Here is a 16,151-nt window from a genome sequence, read left to right on the forward strand (position 1 = left end):
TTGTGATTGGCCTTTGATCTGCTGGCCACCTTCTCTCTGTTGTGCCAGGGGGAAGAGGATGAGGGGCTGTGGAGCTGCTACCTGCTCCTGGGAGGGAAGGGACTTAAAGGAACCTTTCTTGTGTGGTTTGAATGGCAAAGGCATGCACGCACACAGGTAGGGGTAGCTGGATGTGCATAGATAGGTGATTCTCAACCAGGATGGTGTTAGTCCCTGGGGTGCCTTGAGAGCCTTTTAGGGGTGCTACGGGGTACCACTGCAAGGTGTGCAAGCATGCCCCAAGACATAAACCTGGAGATTTCAAGCAGGAATCTAGCTGCAAAAACACTGTGATCCATTGTGGTGATTCCAGGTTCTTTGCAACAGAAGGATTGCTGCTATTCTTCTGTGAAAAATGAGTGAAAACCAAGAGCTGGCCTTTACCAAGGGGTATCTTGAGTCTAAGGAGAGATGCCCTGAGTCTAAAAAGGTTGAGAACAACTGATATATGGGTTGCTGCACATATGCAGAGGAATTTTCTTACAGAATTCTAGGACTGGAAGGGACCTCAAAGGCCATCTAGTCCAAACCCCCGTGCAAATGCAGGATGTGCTGTCCCTAAACCACCCCAGGCATATCCCACGGAGCCACTATCTGAAAAGCTCCCGTGAAAGAGATTCCTTGGCTTCCCTCAGCAGCTTGTCCCACTGTCCTGCTGACCTTGCAGTCAGGAATTATATTCCTGAGATGTGATCCACATCTCCTTTGCTGCTCATAATAATGCATCAGCTACATTCATAAAGGCATTTTGATGTACCTGTATTGGTACCACTGATTATTATTGGTGCTCTTTTGGCCTAAATGGTTAGTCAAAATGTGGGGTCTATCCAGACTACTTTTGCTAAAAGTACATATCTTTCTTCTTTGGCAATCCCTTACAGTCGAGGGTGACTGTCTTACTGTGTGTCCAAAGATGGCTGACAAGACCCATCCTGGATCGACAGACTCTACTGCGGCTCAGGCATGTGTTTCTGTGTGGGATTGTTGGTGCTGGATTTTTTATTTGGTCCACAACACACTGTTTCTGCTGCTCCCACTTCTCCATCTCCTGTTGTTGTTGTGAGGTTTCAAAGTACTGAGATCCCTGCAGCAGACTCTTCCTCTCCTTGGGGCGGTCCTGGGCAATAGTCTCCCATGAGCTGACATTTATCTTGCATTTTTTTAAGTTGGCTTTGAGGACCTTCCCTGAAGCACTTTCTCTACGTGTATGCATTGGCTGAGCTGGGATTTATCAATCAGAAATGGCTTTGATGTAATCATGTTTAGAGACAGTGGATATGCATGAAGTAGAACACAGTAGCAGCAAAACACAGCTGGTGGTTTGTGTGTTCAGAAATTCAAGCATGTTCAAGCATGTGCCCAAAAGAAGCTGTGTCCCCGGTTCCTCATAGGGTTGTGTACACAACAGCTTCTCTCACTATCAGCTGGTTTCCTCTTGGCTCTTGGTCTCTCTCTCCTAGAGGCACAGTCAGACTCCTAATCTTCTAACCCCTCGGTTTATAATCAATCCCAGGAGCATCCCTAAAACCACCTGACTTAAGTTTACTCAGGCTCTGCCCAGTGGGCTTGTGCCTTGGGTGATGGTCTCCTATTGTTTCCTGTTATCATAACATAAATGGGTATAACTGTTATTTCCACTTAACTTGAATGAAGGGTGGCTGGCCTACCAATCAGATTTAGCCTGCTCTGTGACTGATAGCAACCATTATCATCATCTCCTATTATTTACTGCCAAAAAAGGCCCAGCCAGGATTAAAGCTCTGTGGCATTAATAAGTTCTGTAATAAATATGTCGTCAAGCATGGTCCGTGCTCTGATGTAATTTAATTCTCTCTTCTAATCGATAAGCCATGGTGAATATCAAGGGCTATAGGCTGTACAGGAGGGACAGGACAGGGAGGAAAGGCGGGGGTGTGGCACTCTACATTAAGGAGGAATACACATCCTCATCAATTAGCACAGAGTCAGAGGAGGGGCACACTGAGGGGCTTTGGGTTAGGATACAAGGCAGTCAAGGGAAAAGAGACTTAATGGTGAGGATCTACTACAGACCTCCCAACCAAGGGAAGAGCTAGACCAGGAATTCTTAAGTCAGCTCACGGAGGTACTTAGGTTGAAGGATGTGGTCATCATGGGTGAACTGAACTTTCCAGATCGCTGCTGGCTGACTGCTCACGTAGGTTCCTAGCCAAAATGCAGGACCTCCATCTAGCCCAGGGGGTGCACAGCCCCACCAGGGGAGACGACTTGTTGGACCTGGTGCTGGCCACAGGAGACAACCTGGGGAGGGGGACCTAGGCCAAGGGTCAGTGAGGAACTAGTCAGGGAACTTCTGGAGGGACTGGATGTATTCAAATCAGCTGGTCTGGACGATCTCCACCCCAAAGTACTGAGGGAATTAGATGAAGTCATTGCAGGACCCCTGGCATGGCTTTATGAGCACTCATGGTGCTCTGATGTGGTGCCAGAGGACTGGAAGAGGGCCAATGTGGTTCCCATCTTCAAAAAAGGGAGGAAGGAGGACCCAGGAAACTATAGGCCAGTTAGTCTTACCTTGATCCTGGGCAAGCTTTTTGAGATAATTATCCTGGGACATGTCCACGAGGGGCCAGCAGGGGAGATTATGCTTAGGGGCAACCAACACGGGTTCATTAGAACAACCTGGTGGCCTTCTATGACCAGGTCACCAAATCCTTAGATGCAGGAGTAGCAGTAGACATAGTCTTTCTGGACTTTCGGAAGGCCTTCGACACTGTCTCTCACCCCGTTCTCATTAAAAAACTGGGGGACTGTGGTGTCGACACCCACACAGTCAATTGGGTCGCCAACTGGCTGGAGGGCTGCACCCAGAGAGTGGTGGTGGATGGGTCATTTTTGACCTGGAGGGATGTGGGCAGTGGGGTCCCGCAGGGCTCGGTCCTCGGGCCTGCACTGTTCAACATCTTCATCAGTGACTTGGACAAGAGGGTAAAAAGTATCTCAAATTTGCTGATGACACTAAGATGTGTGGGGATGTGGGCATGCTAGAAAGAAGGAATAGGCTGCAATCGGACCTAGACAGGTTGCAGGAGTGGGCGGATGAGAACAGGATGGGTTTCAACACTGACGAGTGCAAGGTGCTGCACCTGAGGAGGAAGAACCAGCACCATACCTACAGGCTGGGGAGTTCCCTTCTCATCAGTGCAGAGGCAGAAAAGGATCTTGGAGTCATCGTTGACGCCAAGATGAACATGGGCCGGCAGTGTGGGGAGGCAGTCAGGAAGGCCAACCGTACCTCGTCATGCATCCACAGATGCATCTCAAGGAGGTCCAAGGAGGTGATCCTCCCCTCTATGCAGCACTGGTCAGGCCACAGCTGGAGTACTGCATCCAGTTCTGGACGCCACACTTCAGGAGGGATGTGGACAGCATCAAGAGGGTCCAGAGGAGGCCCACTCACATGATCAGGGGGCAGCAGGGCAGGCCCTATGAGGAGAGGCTACGGGACCTGAACCTGTTCAGCCTTCACAAGTGAAGGCTGAGGGGGATCTAGTGGCCTGTTACAAACTAGTCAGGGGGGATCAGCAGGCATTGGGAGAGTCCCTGTTCCCCCGAGCACTACCAGGAGTGACTAGCAATAATGGTCACAAGCTGGCAGAGGGTAGATTCAGACTAGACAGACTAGACTTCACTGTCAGGGCAGCTAGGATCTGGAACTGACTTCCAAGCGAAGTGGTGCTGGCTCCTACCCTGGGGGCTTTAAGACAAGGGTAGACAATCACCTTGCTGGGGTTGTTTGACCCCAGTACTCTTTCCTGCCATGGCAGGGGGTCGGACTTGATAATCTCCTCAGGTCCCTTCCGACCCTACTAACTATGAAACTATGAATGCACTTTTACAGGATGTATAGACTTCAGAGTGATCTGAATGCTCCTATATAAACTTGTTGTGACATTGATGTGGTGCAATAGTAGGTCGTGTGAACATTAGCATCCATCTCTGAGTAGGATGGAATAACGAGTGAAACAGGAGCAACTAGACCCCAGCTATTTGCTGGACAGTAATAAATACATGGAAGATTTCTGGTGAGTTGGCTTGATCATTCAAGAAAAAGGTGTGGTGCCGTGCTGATAAAGACAATGTATTCACGTGGGTAGTAGCATTCTGACAGTGTTGAGTAAGACTGCCTGGCAGAAGCTAAATCACAGTGACTATGGAGAGCTGCAATGTTTTGAACTCTGCGGCTGTGATAAATCATGTATTTGATTTCTGTGACAGGAGGCTTGGGTCTCCATCCTGCAGCAAGGGCTCTCCAGACAAAACATCTCTTGGCATAAGTGGGATTATGTAGGAATGTAGCTTCCTTCAAGATTTTAGTGTCTAGTTGTTGTTTGGGGTTTTTTTGAAAGATAGACAGCACCCCTGTAGGCTGTTATTTAGGCTGACTACATGGCTTACATCCCTGAGTACATCTGCTTTTGAAAGTGGACTTGGAAAAATGCAGTCTGCTTGACATAACATTCAACTTCTGGTATTTATTTAGGTGTAAACAACTCATCTATTGGTCCACTAGCAAATCCTCAGTATGTAATGGTAAAAAAATTGCTTCTCTATATCTTAATAATACAAGGCCTAATACTGCAGTCACTGAATTTAGTATCAGTAGAATTCCTTTCTATATAAATAAATCAATAAGGCTCCTGGTGGCACATCTACAGTTAAAGGCCATGCTGAGAAGTCAAAAGAGCTGAATTTAAGTTTGTTCTTTTCTAGTTACGATGTAGCCTTGAATGAGAAAACAGACTCACATTTTCACCACTTAGTAGGATCTTAATATTCCTCCTAGTCTCTCACTTGCTATCTTGATGATTCAAGATGCTTGCTGCTAAAAAAAAAAAAAAAAAGAGCAGCCCCACAAAACTTGTTCTATTCCAAAAAATGCATATATAATATTATTACAATCTTCCCAGTGAGAGCTTATTAATTCACTGGTCAAAATAATTGTTCCTCTTAGCTTGCAGAGCTAACTCAGTTCAGATAGTGGTGGCTAGAGACTATCCTAGCCTGCATCAGTTGCAGAATTGAGAATTAAATCCCAATAGCAGACTATCCTAGCCTGCATCAGTTGCAGAATTGAGAATTAAATCCCAATAGCAGGGTCAAATCACACAATTAGCTCTCACCATTACATCTGTGCTGACAACAGGATTTCATTGATGACAATTTATAATCCAGGAAGAAACTCTGATTGCAGCCTGGATTTGTAGGGCTAGCATTTAGAAAAAAATGCTTGACTTTATTTAAAAAATGTGAGAGATGGGCAAGTTATAGCTGGTTAAAAAAAATTCAAAGAAAAATTCTTGAGAAAACAGATGTTTCCTTCTTTTTTCTCTCGGTTTCCATTTTTCTATTAAGAATTTTAAAGTTGAAATCTGTGTGGGGAGTGGGTGGAATCTTTTTTCAGTGGACTTAAAAGAAGCTATTTTCATAAAAAAGTAAATTGCTATTTTTAAAACCTATTTTTAAGGCACCCAATCCTTTTTAGAAAAAATAGTTCTAACTTCTTCAAAAGTCTCTGCTTAATATTTGGTTTTGAACAGTATTAATCACAAGAACAGTCATGCAATCTATTGTTTTTTTTAAACAACTACTCTTCAAGCTTATGACTTAAATGGGGGGGGGTGACAGGGCAGGACCTCGGGGTGGCCATGAACTTGCCTAGCACCACCTACTGTGTCAAGTTGGTGTCAACGCACCCTCACCATTTTGCCCCCGCCCCCTTCTTTGATGTTAATAATGTTTAAGAGAGGCTGCCTTTTTGTCCTCTTTGACACAGTGCCCTGATGTATCCCAGTCTGTGTTCTGTCTTAGGTGACTCGGTGCACTCCAGGCTTATGGGCTACATGTGGCTCCAACCACCCTTGTACCACGCCCCAAGCCTCGCAGATGTACCAGATGTTGTTTGGTCAATCCCCTTCCACACCCACCCTGGGGCTAGGGTCAATATACCCTTGAACGTTGTGCCCTCTGGTACCAAGGTCCCCACACTACTGTGGAGACCCTATGAGGCCTCCTCCACCCCTAATAGCCTCACCCAGTCCTCCGGTTAACAACAACAACAAAAGCAATAACGCAAGCCAACCGGCTATAACTCAAATCTAAGCCTCCTGGCTAAAGCATTGTCCAAAACACGCAACATCCCTCACCCATAACTAGTGGTTTGTACAACCAGGCCTTTCACTTTTCTCCTTTCAGGGCCCAGCTCTTTTTCCTTGATTGAACACTGCTCCTTCTGTTTGGCCTAAATAACCTTTTTTTAAATTGGGAGGAAAAAAAATCCCAGTGAGGAGTTTCTCCTACAAATATGGCATCTGCCTCTTTCAGGAAGGCACCTGTGCAGGTTGCACAGATCCTCCCAGCCAGGGGGTAGCTGTTGTCTGCAGAGGGGCTGTAGAGGGTGTGCACCCACATATGCACCTACGTACACACAGGCACACGTGGCACCTGAGAGTGGGCGGGGGGGAGGGGGTGCGCACGCGCACAATACAAGGCTTGGACAGCATCTGCCCTGCCCCCACCCCCTGGTTTCGTGGCTGCGTCCCCACCAGCTCGCACACTAAGGGACGAGGCATCTAGCACTGCGAATGCGCACTGTAACCTCCCCCTAGCGGAACAGGCATTATAGCCTCGCCTCTAGTGTCATGGCCGCAGCGCCGGCTAGAACGCCTCGCCCTCTCATTGGCTGCCTTGCTTTCCCCGCTTTGCCCAATGATGTCGTGGCTTGTTTAGGAGTGACAGGAAGAATTCTCCCCGCTTGCCCCTCCCTTTCCTTTTCACCGCCGGTTTGGTGTGGCGAGCGCACGCTACCGGGCCCAGCTCCTGTCCGAACTCCCACCCCGCCCTCGGTCAAGTGAGTGTGGGAGGCCGCTCCCCCCCCCGTCTCCTACAGTGGGCGCGCCCAGAACCCCGCTCTCGCTAGTGCCGTCAGTGGGGAGCGAGGCCTGGGCGAGACCGTGCGGGGCAAGGGCGGGTAGCAGCCACGTGCTCTCCCAGCCTCCCTTCCTCACCGCCCTGGGAAGGGGCTGTAGTGGGGAGGAGAGGGACAGGAGGGATGTGGGGGGTATCATTACACTCCCCCACACACTCCCACCAAGAATGGCTGTTTTTCCCCCACTGCAGGGGACTGGATAAGGGGCTGCAGCCTGACCCACCAGTGCGCGTTAGCATAGCACTTTAATGCACACAGTAGCTTATTGTACTGTGTACTAAAATGTCTCATAAAAAATGTGCAGTTGCGCTAATGCACAGTAAAATAGGCTACTGGGCATTAAGCATCACTTAAAAACTGCACGTTTGTTACTGTGCATTAAGGCAGCTTAATGCGCACTTGTTTGGTACCTCACATCAGAAGTGCTAAATTTAATGTCCATTAGGAAAAGCACTTTAACGCATATATAGAGGCTCCCAGTCTTTTCTTCTCCATACTAAATAAGCCCAGTTCCCTCAGGCTCTCCTCATAAGTCGTGCCCAGTTCCCTAACCTCTCTCTTGCTTTAACATGCCTGCTTGCTAGCTCGTGTGAGGCTGTGACATCTCTGTCCTAGGCAATCAGAAAATGGGAACCTGAGGCAGGTGGCCTGGTTTACCGATGCCTTTGCTAGGGACTGAATGTCTTGCTGTACCTTCTTTCTTCTTGGGAAGTTTTTATGTTCCCAAGTATGTAGAAGTCACAGAGATACTAAGGAGAAGTGATTTAGACCTGCCTCCCTTCCCCTCCTGAAATCACATGCATGCCACAATCAGCCTTCCCTTCAGTTGTGGTTTGCTTCCTATGGAGACCCTGCTTTTGTTCACAGTAAAAACCGGGCCTGAGAGAGCAGGAGACAAGTCTCCTGCGCCTTCAGACACTAGAGTTGTTGTATTAATGGTTCTTGTGCTGTTACAGAATGCGTTACGTTGCGGCCTACCTGCTGGCCATCCTTGGAGGCAACGAGTCCCCCACGTCAAAGGACTTGAAGAAGATCCTGGACAGCGTAGGCATCGAGACTGACGATGAACGCGTGAACAAGGTGATGATTCTTGGTGCTGATCATGTGTTGCCTAAATCAGTTTCTGGATTTAAAACCATTTTAGAGCTTCCGGGCTCTACTTTTGCTTTAAGAACCTACAAATACTTGTTCCTTTCCAAGTGCCAGTGTGCAGCAACAGTCTCGCAGATGTCCCGTACACTTTGCTGCTTTAGCTCTCTGCCTTTCTTTAGTCCAGACTGAGCAACTTTGCCAAATTGAGCTGATAGAAGCTACTTACTTCTAATAGATCTGGTTGTCAGTTAGCAGAAGCTATGTAATGTCTGGTTTGCAACGGCAGAAGAAATTCTGCTCCAATTAGAGTTCAGGTGGCAGTGTCCTTTTGGAGGTTGCACCTTTGTGGAAAAAATAACAGAATAGTGTCTTCATTTATGAAGAGTTTTGCGTACACATGACATTATCTATGCCCTAGAGAAGGCCTCGTTTCTTCTGCAAGGAACATAAATATTTGCACTCGATAAATAAAGACAAGATGGTGCATGGATAATGTTAGTGTAGAGAGTACTGTCGGAAAGCTGTGTTGAAGAAACAGGCTTTGAAAGAAAACTGAGAAGAGGGAAACTACCACGCCAAGAATATTCTTGCAGTATAGTAGAGCTTTTATTTCTGGTGGGCTGGAAATAACTATTTTCCAGATCACTTTATTTTTCTAATTAGACCATGGTTTTATTGTAGATATATTGTGACAAATTATAATAGTGAATCTATACAAGGTGTCATCTATCGCAGGAGAAATTGTTGGGTTTTTAGCTGGACAGCTTTATCTTCCAGAAGCCTAGTAAAAACAATCTAGGGAATTCTGATTGGACTATTTGAGGCGCTACTGCTGCATTCTGAAGTGTGCTTCAGATTCTAGTATATATCAACATGGGGTGTTTCAGATCTGGCTTTTCTACTCATCACCATCACCTTTATAAACTCCTTGCTCCTCTATTTCCTCTAAAGTATCATTGGAATTTGTTCTGCTTGTCTTTCCTTATCTGTGTGTGTGAACACTGACCTGATCTTACCCCAGTAAATCTCTCTAGAGGACTCTTCAAAAACACCTTTCGGAGAAAGTAAACAAAAACAAACCATTCTGGCGCTGCCAGCTTTACATAAGCAGATTACTGGTTGACAAAACTGTTTAAATACTCCCCTTCCTGCTGAACTGTGTGCCACTTGACATTATAGTTCCTTTGCTTAGAATCTGACCTCCACTGTTTACATTAGTTTTAGTGACTCCTCAGACACTGTTTTGCCATCTAATATCAGAAACATACCAGGAAGGGCCACAGTATCCTTGACCTTTAGTGCTTGCTTCTAAGATAACAAGCTTGGGTAACAAGCAGGAGGAACTTGCCCTCCTGCTGGCTGACACCAGCTGGGACATAGTGGGGATTACAGAAATGTGGTGGGACTCAACGCATGACTGGGCGGTGAATGTCAAGGGCTACAGGCTGTACGGGAGGGACAGGATAGGAAAGAAGTGGGGGCGTGGCACTCTATATTAAGGAGGAATACACATCCTCGTCAATTAGCAAGGAGTCAGGGGAGGGGCACTCTGAAGTGCTTTGGGTTAGGATACAAGGCAGTCGAGGGGAAAGAGACTTAACGGTGGGCGTCTACTACAGACCTCCCAACCAGGGAGAGGAGCTTGACCAGGATTTCTTGGGTCAGCTCACAGAGGTAGTGAAGGCTAAGGACGTGGTAGTCATGGGGGACCTGAACTTCCTGGACATCCGCTGGGAAGAGCAGTCAGCCAGGTCAAATCGTTCACGTAGGTTCTTGGCCAGAGTGCAGGACCTCCATCTAACCCAGGAGGTGCACAGCCCCACCAGAGGGGACGCCTTGTTGGACCTAGTGCTGGCCACAGGTGATGACCTGGTGAGGGGGCTGCAGGTGCTTGACCACCTGGGTGACAGCGATCATCGCCTGCTGGAATTCACCATCCAGGGCAAGGTGGCAAAGGCAAGCAGTAAGGCAGTGGCCCTAGATTTTAAGAGGGCAAACTTCAGCGAGCTAAGGAGGATAGTTGGAGAAGCACTGAGATCCCAGAGGGGAGGGGAGCCAGGTGTCCAAGGTGAGTGGTCACTCCTTAAGGAGACGATCCTCCAAGCCCAAAGGAAGGTAATCCCGATGAGGATCAAAGGGAGCAGGAGAGCACACAAGCCTCCATGGCTCACCAAAAGCATCCAGGAATGTCTCCTTGCTAAAAGGAGGCTTACACCCAGTGGAAAGAAGGGGTCATCTCCAGGGAAGACTATTCTGCAGTTGCTCGGGGATGTAGGGTGGTAGTTAGGAAGGCCAAGGCGGAGATGGAACTGGGACTAGCTTCCCAGATTAAGGACAATAAGAAGTCCTTTTTTAAATACGTAAGAGGTAAAAAGAAGGTCCCGGGTAATGTGGGGCCCTTGCAGGACGTGTTGGGAAACTTGGTTGTCACACCAGACGACAAAGCTAACATGTTTAACGATTTCTTTGCCTCCATCTTCCTAAGTAGGGACCAGGACAGCCACCTCCCTGCTGGGCCCCCCTCGGGCCCAGGGGAGGCACACTTAGGCCAAGGGTTAGCGAGGATTTAGTTAGGGAGCTTCTGGAGGGGTTGGATGTATTCAAGTCAGCCGGTCCGGATGATCTCCACCCTAGAGTTCTTAAGGAACTGGCCCAGGTCATTGCAAGTCCCCTGGCACGGCTTTATGAGCACTTGTGGTGCTCTGGTGAGGTACCGGAGGACTGGAAGAGGGCCAACGTGGTTCCCATCTTCAAAAAAGGGAGGAGAGATGACCCGGGAAACTATAGGCCAGTTAGTCTTACCTCGATCCTAGGCAAGCTGTTCAAGAAAATTATGCTGGCACACATCCAGGAGGGGCCAGCAGGGGACTGCATGCTTAGGGGCAACCAGCATGGGTTCATCAGCGGCAGGTCCTGTCAGACCAACCTGGTGTCCTTTTACGATCAGATCACCAGATCATTAGATGCAGGGGTAGCAGTGGACATAGTCTTCCTGGACTTCCGGAAGGCTTTTGACACTGTCTCTCACCCCGTTCTCATTAAGAAACCAGAGGGCTGTGGCGTAGACACCCACACAGTCAAATGGGTTGCCAACTGGCTGGAGGGCCACACCCAGAGGGTGGTAGTGGATGGGTCCTTCTCAACCTGGAGGGATGTGGGCAGTGGGGTTCCGCAGCGCTCGGTCCTGGGGCCTGCACCGTTCAACATCTTCATCAGTGCTTTGGACGAGGGGGTAAAAAGCACCCTGTTCAAATTTGCTGATGACACTAAGATGTGGAGGGACGTGGGCACACTGGAAGGAAGCAACAGGATACAATCAGACCTAGTCAGGTTACAAGGGCGGGCGGATGAGAATAGGATGGGTTTCAACACAGACAAGTGCAAGGTGATGCATCTGGGGAGGAACAACCGGCACCATACCTACAGGTTGGGGAACTCCCCTCTTGTCAGCACGGAGGCGGAAAAGGATCTTGGAGTCATCATTGACTCCAAGATGAACATGGGTCGGCAGTGTGGGGAGGCAGTTAGGAAGGCCAACCGTACCTTGTCATGCATCCATAGATGCATTTCAAGCAGGTCAAAAGAGGTGATCCTCCCCCTCTGTGTGGCACGGGTCAGGCCGCAGTTGGAGTACTGCGTCCAGTTCTGGGCGCCACACTTCAAGAGGGATGTCGGCAGCATCGAGAGGGTCCAGAGGAGGGCCACTCACATGATCAGGGGACAGCAGGGCAGGCCCTATGAGGAGAGGCTGAGGGACCTGAACTTGTTCCGCCTCCACAAGCGAAGGCTGAGGGAGGATCTTGTGGCCTGTTATAAACTAGTCAGGGGGGACCAGCAGGCATTGGGGGAGTCACTGTTCCCCCGAGCACCGCCAGGAGTGACCAGGAATAACGGTCACAAGCTGGCAGAGGGTAGGTTTAGGTTAGACATCAGGAGGCGCTACTTCACAGTCAGGGTGGCTAGGATCTGGAACCAACTTCCAAGGGATGTGGTGCAGGCTCCTACCCTGGGGGTTTTTAAGAGGAGGTTAGATGAACACCTTGCTGGGGTCGTTTGACCCCAGTACTCTTTCCTGCCATGGCAGGGGGTCGGACTAGATGATCTGTTCAGGGCCCTTCTGACCCTAGAAACTATGAAACTATAAGATAGTAATACCTTTTGTTTTCCTACTTAATCTTTCTTCAGCTGAGATTTCATTTTTGATAGTAAAAAGGTATTAAAATCACCTGTTCCAGGGAAAAGCTGGAGGAATCAGCTGGGCTTTAACATACAACTTTAACACACAGTTAGGCGGGGCGGGATATATTGGCGTGCTGGTTTAGGGTCTGGTCCTGCAGAGCCCCATAATGGAGGGAAGGGGGTTTACAGCCTCCGTCTTTTAAATGTGAGGGTTTTCTTATCTGATAGGGGAACCCTGATGCATTCATAATTGCTGTCAGGTTTTCAGATTTACTGTCAACTTAGTATAATAGGTATGAGCATAGTAGGCCTATAGAAAAGTGTAGGATTGTGGCATGTCAGATATGTTGTTTCTAACATTGTACTTTTTGGGTCACCATATCCTGCTGCTCCTGCTGAGAGAGAAGTTATTCTGGAATCTTTTGGGAACAGCTGGATAGGTGGTACCACACAGCAGCCTGGCTGAATAATGCCCAAAACACCTTTTTTCCCACAGGTTATCAGTGAGCTGAATGGAAAAAACATAGAAGATGTCATTGCTCAGGGTAAGAGAAATCTTGCTGTATTTGAACCAAGTGACTGTCTTTGCTTGTTCAGTTGTTAATGTAAAGACTTGCTAGAGTAGAGGATTGCAGCCAGCATTGTTTTCATTAAAATTGCTCTAGGGGCTGTCAGCAGAGATCTGAGATAGGGTAGTTGTGTGAATAAAATGTGATCGGTCCATTCTAATTCCCATTAGGTCAGAGCCAGTACCTGCTGGGTTTCGCTTGTGGACCAAATTAACTGGGAGACTCTTTAAATATGAGTTTACTGCTCGTGTGCTCATAATAAGAGTTTTCTGGACATGCTGTATGGAGAGAGTTAGCAAGATTTTTAGCATTCTGAGCTTACACCATTTTTGCTTTACCCAACTACTTTCGTATTTTTGAATGGGAAAGGTAACTGAGCATGCATTTAAGTGGATGTAACAGTTCTCATCCCCCAAGGAGGGGCACCAAAACACTACTCATTATGTTCATACAGGAACATGGCACCAGCTCCTACCACATGTCTTTGCCTATGTTCCTCCAGCATCCAAGCTTGTAAGGCTTCTGTTTTTTGTGTGGGAGACCCACAATTAGTAAATACAATGAAGGAGTGCAAAGTGTAAAATCGATCTTATTTTTTCAATGCAAAAAAACAGAATACAAGTCTATGAAGCTGCAAATATATTGAAAGATCCACTTACTGAGCATGTAGCTGACATGCATCCATTTCCTATGTGTTCTGCTGAATACTTGAAGCAGCTTGGATTCCTTCAATGACTTAGTTTCTCAGTCTTGCAAATACTTAAGCGGATGAATTAAAACTGCATTTGCCTAAGTGTTGTCAGGACCAAGCCACAATCATGATTAGTAAGTAGAGTAGTTGCTAGATATTTCTGTGGGTAATGTGCAAAGACATAAGAGGGCTATTTTGCATGTGTTTCCAACATGTTTTATATGATTGTCGGTCATCTCCTGATGAACCAGTTAATTTGAGAAATAAATTATTTTCCAGAACTTTTCTGACAGCTTATAAAACACGTTTGTTTACTTTGCCATTTAGAGGAGGCTCAATACCAAGGATTTGTTAAGAAATTAATTCTTAGAAATGAAATACAAGGAAACCCACTATGTAAGGGAGTCTTGGTACTCATCAGGGAAATACCAGAGAGCTGGCTAACTTTTTCAAGGCCAGAGGCATTAATCATAAGCAAGTTCACTAATCTCAAAGGTCCCACAGAAATTGTTGCTGTGTTGGAGGAGGCTGGTCATTATTAATAGAGTCCTCCTTGCCACAGTTAAAATGCTATTTGATCTGGTGCTAAAAGTGAGATTTAATCCTTAACAAGCACTGCTGCATTTCTGCAAAGATCCAAGGCTTTAGTAAATCTTGGATACAAAGTTGAGTTAGTCCATGTTGCATGGTCTGAATACAAAACAGTAGCTTTGCAAACATGGTAGATAATCTATAAATTAGAAAGGACTAAGTAGGAATCACATTGGAACTGTTCTGTAAGCCCAGCTTATTTTTCTTTATTTGGTAATGATGTGTGTCAGAACTTGAGGGTTTTGTAGACAGTTACAAATTCTGCCAAAATCTGTTGCTAACATGGGGTTGGTCTTCTCCAGCAAGCTGCCTGGTACTTCAATATTGAACTCTGCCGTTTCTGTAGAATGTGCTCCATATAAATGCAAGGAACTCTAGGTTGCAGGACATTCAAGTCTTAGAAATGCTTTCTTTTTTGTCTTTTAGTCTGATCTATAATCGGGTACCTCTGCATTTTTATATTTTTGTAGTTAGCCATATGTTGTCTGTGTCTCGTGATGTGCAGGTAGTAGCTACCAAGCCAATATCTGGTGTGTCAGAATACTTGTAGGGTTGGGTGTCCAATGAGTGCTGATATAATACTTTTCTCTGTCTATTACAGGTAACGGCAAGCTCGCCAGCATGCCAGCTGGTGGAGCTGTAGCAGTCGCAGCTGGTGCAGGGTCAGCTGCTCCAGCTGGAGGCGCTGCTTCTGCTGCTGGTGAGTATGTGTGCAGTGTACTGAAACAAGATGGAGGAGGTATTCATTTGTCATAGCGAAGCCCCATCGTATACATTAAAACCTTAATGCTTTAACTCCTGTTCTGTAAACCTGGGACGTTTACTCTTCAGCTGTAACTTGGCATCGTGTCATATGATTGAAATGGATAGTGCAGGTACAGCCAAACCAGTCTGCTATCCCTGGAAGGCACAGTGACTTTGTATCTGTCATTTTGCCATCCTTAAATACAGTCATTTCCTTTTATCTCTGACTGGGGCAGAGTGTGTGTTTCAGATTCATCAATTTGAAGGACTTCCCAGGGTAAAAACACACAAAAAATACTGCAGCCCTCAACTGTTAAACACCATCTCTTTAATCAGGATACTTAGAAGATTCCAAAACAGGATAGAAACACTGTATCAAGTGGTCTTGGATCTGTCTGCTGTGTGTTAATTTTTTGCCTCCTTTTACTGATACTGAAATCCAGACACTTCTGGCAATATATTGGGAGAATTAAAAATAGGTACCTGTTCTTTGTACCTTTAATCTGACTCAAACTAATGCAATCTAAACATAAAAAAATTCAGTTTGTTTGTAGTCTAGTACAGTTTAATACCAATTATGACCTTGAGGAAATATCTGTAGCTATATTTTGGCAGTTTAACAGTAGAGATTTATGTCTTCCAAAGTCTTCAGCACTTCAGAGGAAATGACCATATACAGGAGGTCTTTCGTTACTTCTTAGTGGCTGGTTTGTTTCTTATCTTGGTTCATAGTAATTGTATCCTTATCAGTCACATCTTTTCTTAGTTTGAGGCAGGAGCCAATTTAGATCTTGGATATATTCAGACTTTATTGAAATACAATGGCAATTATGCACATGTATCTAAAAGATACATTTTGTCTTCAGTGCTTAAACTTAGCTTTTAAAAGGAATTACATGAGTGCTGTGCCAGAGGTATGGAGACTGAAAACAAGAAGGAATAGTTTGTGTTAATCTGAAGGTGATACTTAGATAGAAAAGCATCTTATTTGGGGATCTGCATTGTCCAAAATGTGTGGTAAAAATTACCAAAGAAAAGTAGATACTGATTGCTTAAATTTATGTCTACAGCTGAGGAGAAGAAAGAAGAGACGAAGGAAGAATCTGAGGAGTCTGACGATGACATGGGATTTGGCCTGTTTGACTAAATTTTTTGTTATTGAAAATTATTAAAAACCATTTCTTTTAAAAGCATTTCAAGTTTTTTGTTAACCAATTTGCTGCCATTGGAGTTTTTCCCATGTGTCTCTTTGGCTGGCTATGGGCTCTTAACCAGCCTT

At 46.3% G+C, this 16,151-nt stretch overlaps 1 protein-coding gene and 1 non-coding gene across 2 annotated transcripts; both read left to right on the forward strand.

The window, feature by feature from the left end:
• Positions 1–6,779: 6,779 nt before the first annotated feature.
• RPLP2 (ribosomal protein lateral stalk subunit P2) lies at positions 6,780–16,062 on the forward strand. The gene is made up of 5 exons (XM_090032422.1): positions 6,780–6,928; positions 7,963–8,086; positions 12,774–12,822; positions 14,730–14,828; positions 15,943–16,062. The coding sequence occupies exons 2-5, from the start codon at positions 7,964–7,966 to the stop codon at positions 16,017–16,019; spliced, it is 348 nt and encodes a 115-aa protein (XP_089888548.1). The 5' UTR covers positions 6,780–6,928; position 7,963; the 3' UTR covers positions 16,020–16,062.
• LOC149871386 (small nucleolar RNA SNORA52) lies at positions 12,994–13,125 on the forward strand. The gene has a single exon (XR_016440901.1). It is a non-coding gene; the product is annotated as a small nucleolar RNA SNORA52 (small nucleolar RNA).
• Positions 16,063–16,151: the final 89 nt, after the last annotated feature.

Source organism: Crocodylus siamensis, chromosome 2 (assembly GCF_052110815.1).
Source record: "Crocodylus siamensis isolate JL-2025a chromosome 2, ASM5211081v1, whole genome shotgun sequence".
In the NCBI taxonomy this organism is placed as follows: Eukaryota; Metazoa; Chordata; order Crocodylia; family Crocodylidae; genus Crocodylus; species Crocodylus siamensis.

Bases quoted from the DNA above. Each gene is read 5' to 3' on its own strand.
- RPLP2 (XM_090032422.1), top strand. From the start codon at position 7,964: ATGCGTTACGTTGCGGCCTACCTGCTGGCCATCCTTGGAGGCAACGAG. The intron at 8,087-12,773 runs GTGATGATTCTT...TTTTTCCCACAG, and splicing joins ACGATGAACGCGTGAACAAG to GTTATCAGTGAGCTGAATGG. The intron at 14,829-15,942 runs GTGAGTATGTGT...TTATGTCTACAG, and splicing joins AGGCGCTGCTTCTGCTGCTG to CTGAGGAGAAGAAAGAAGAG.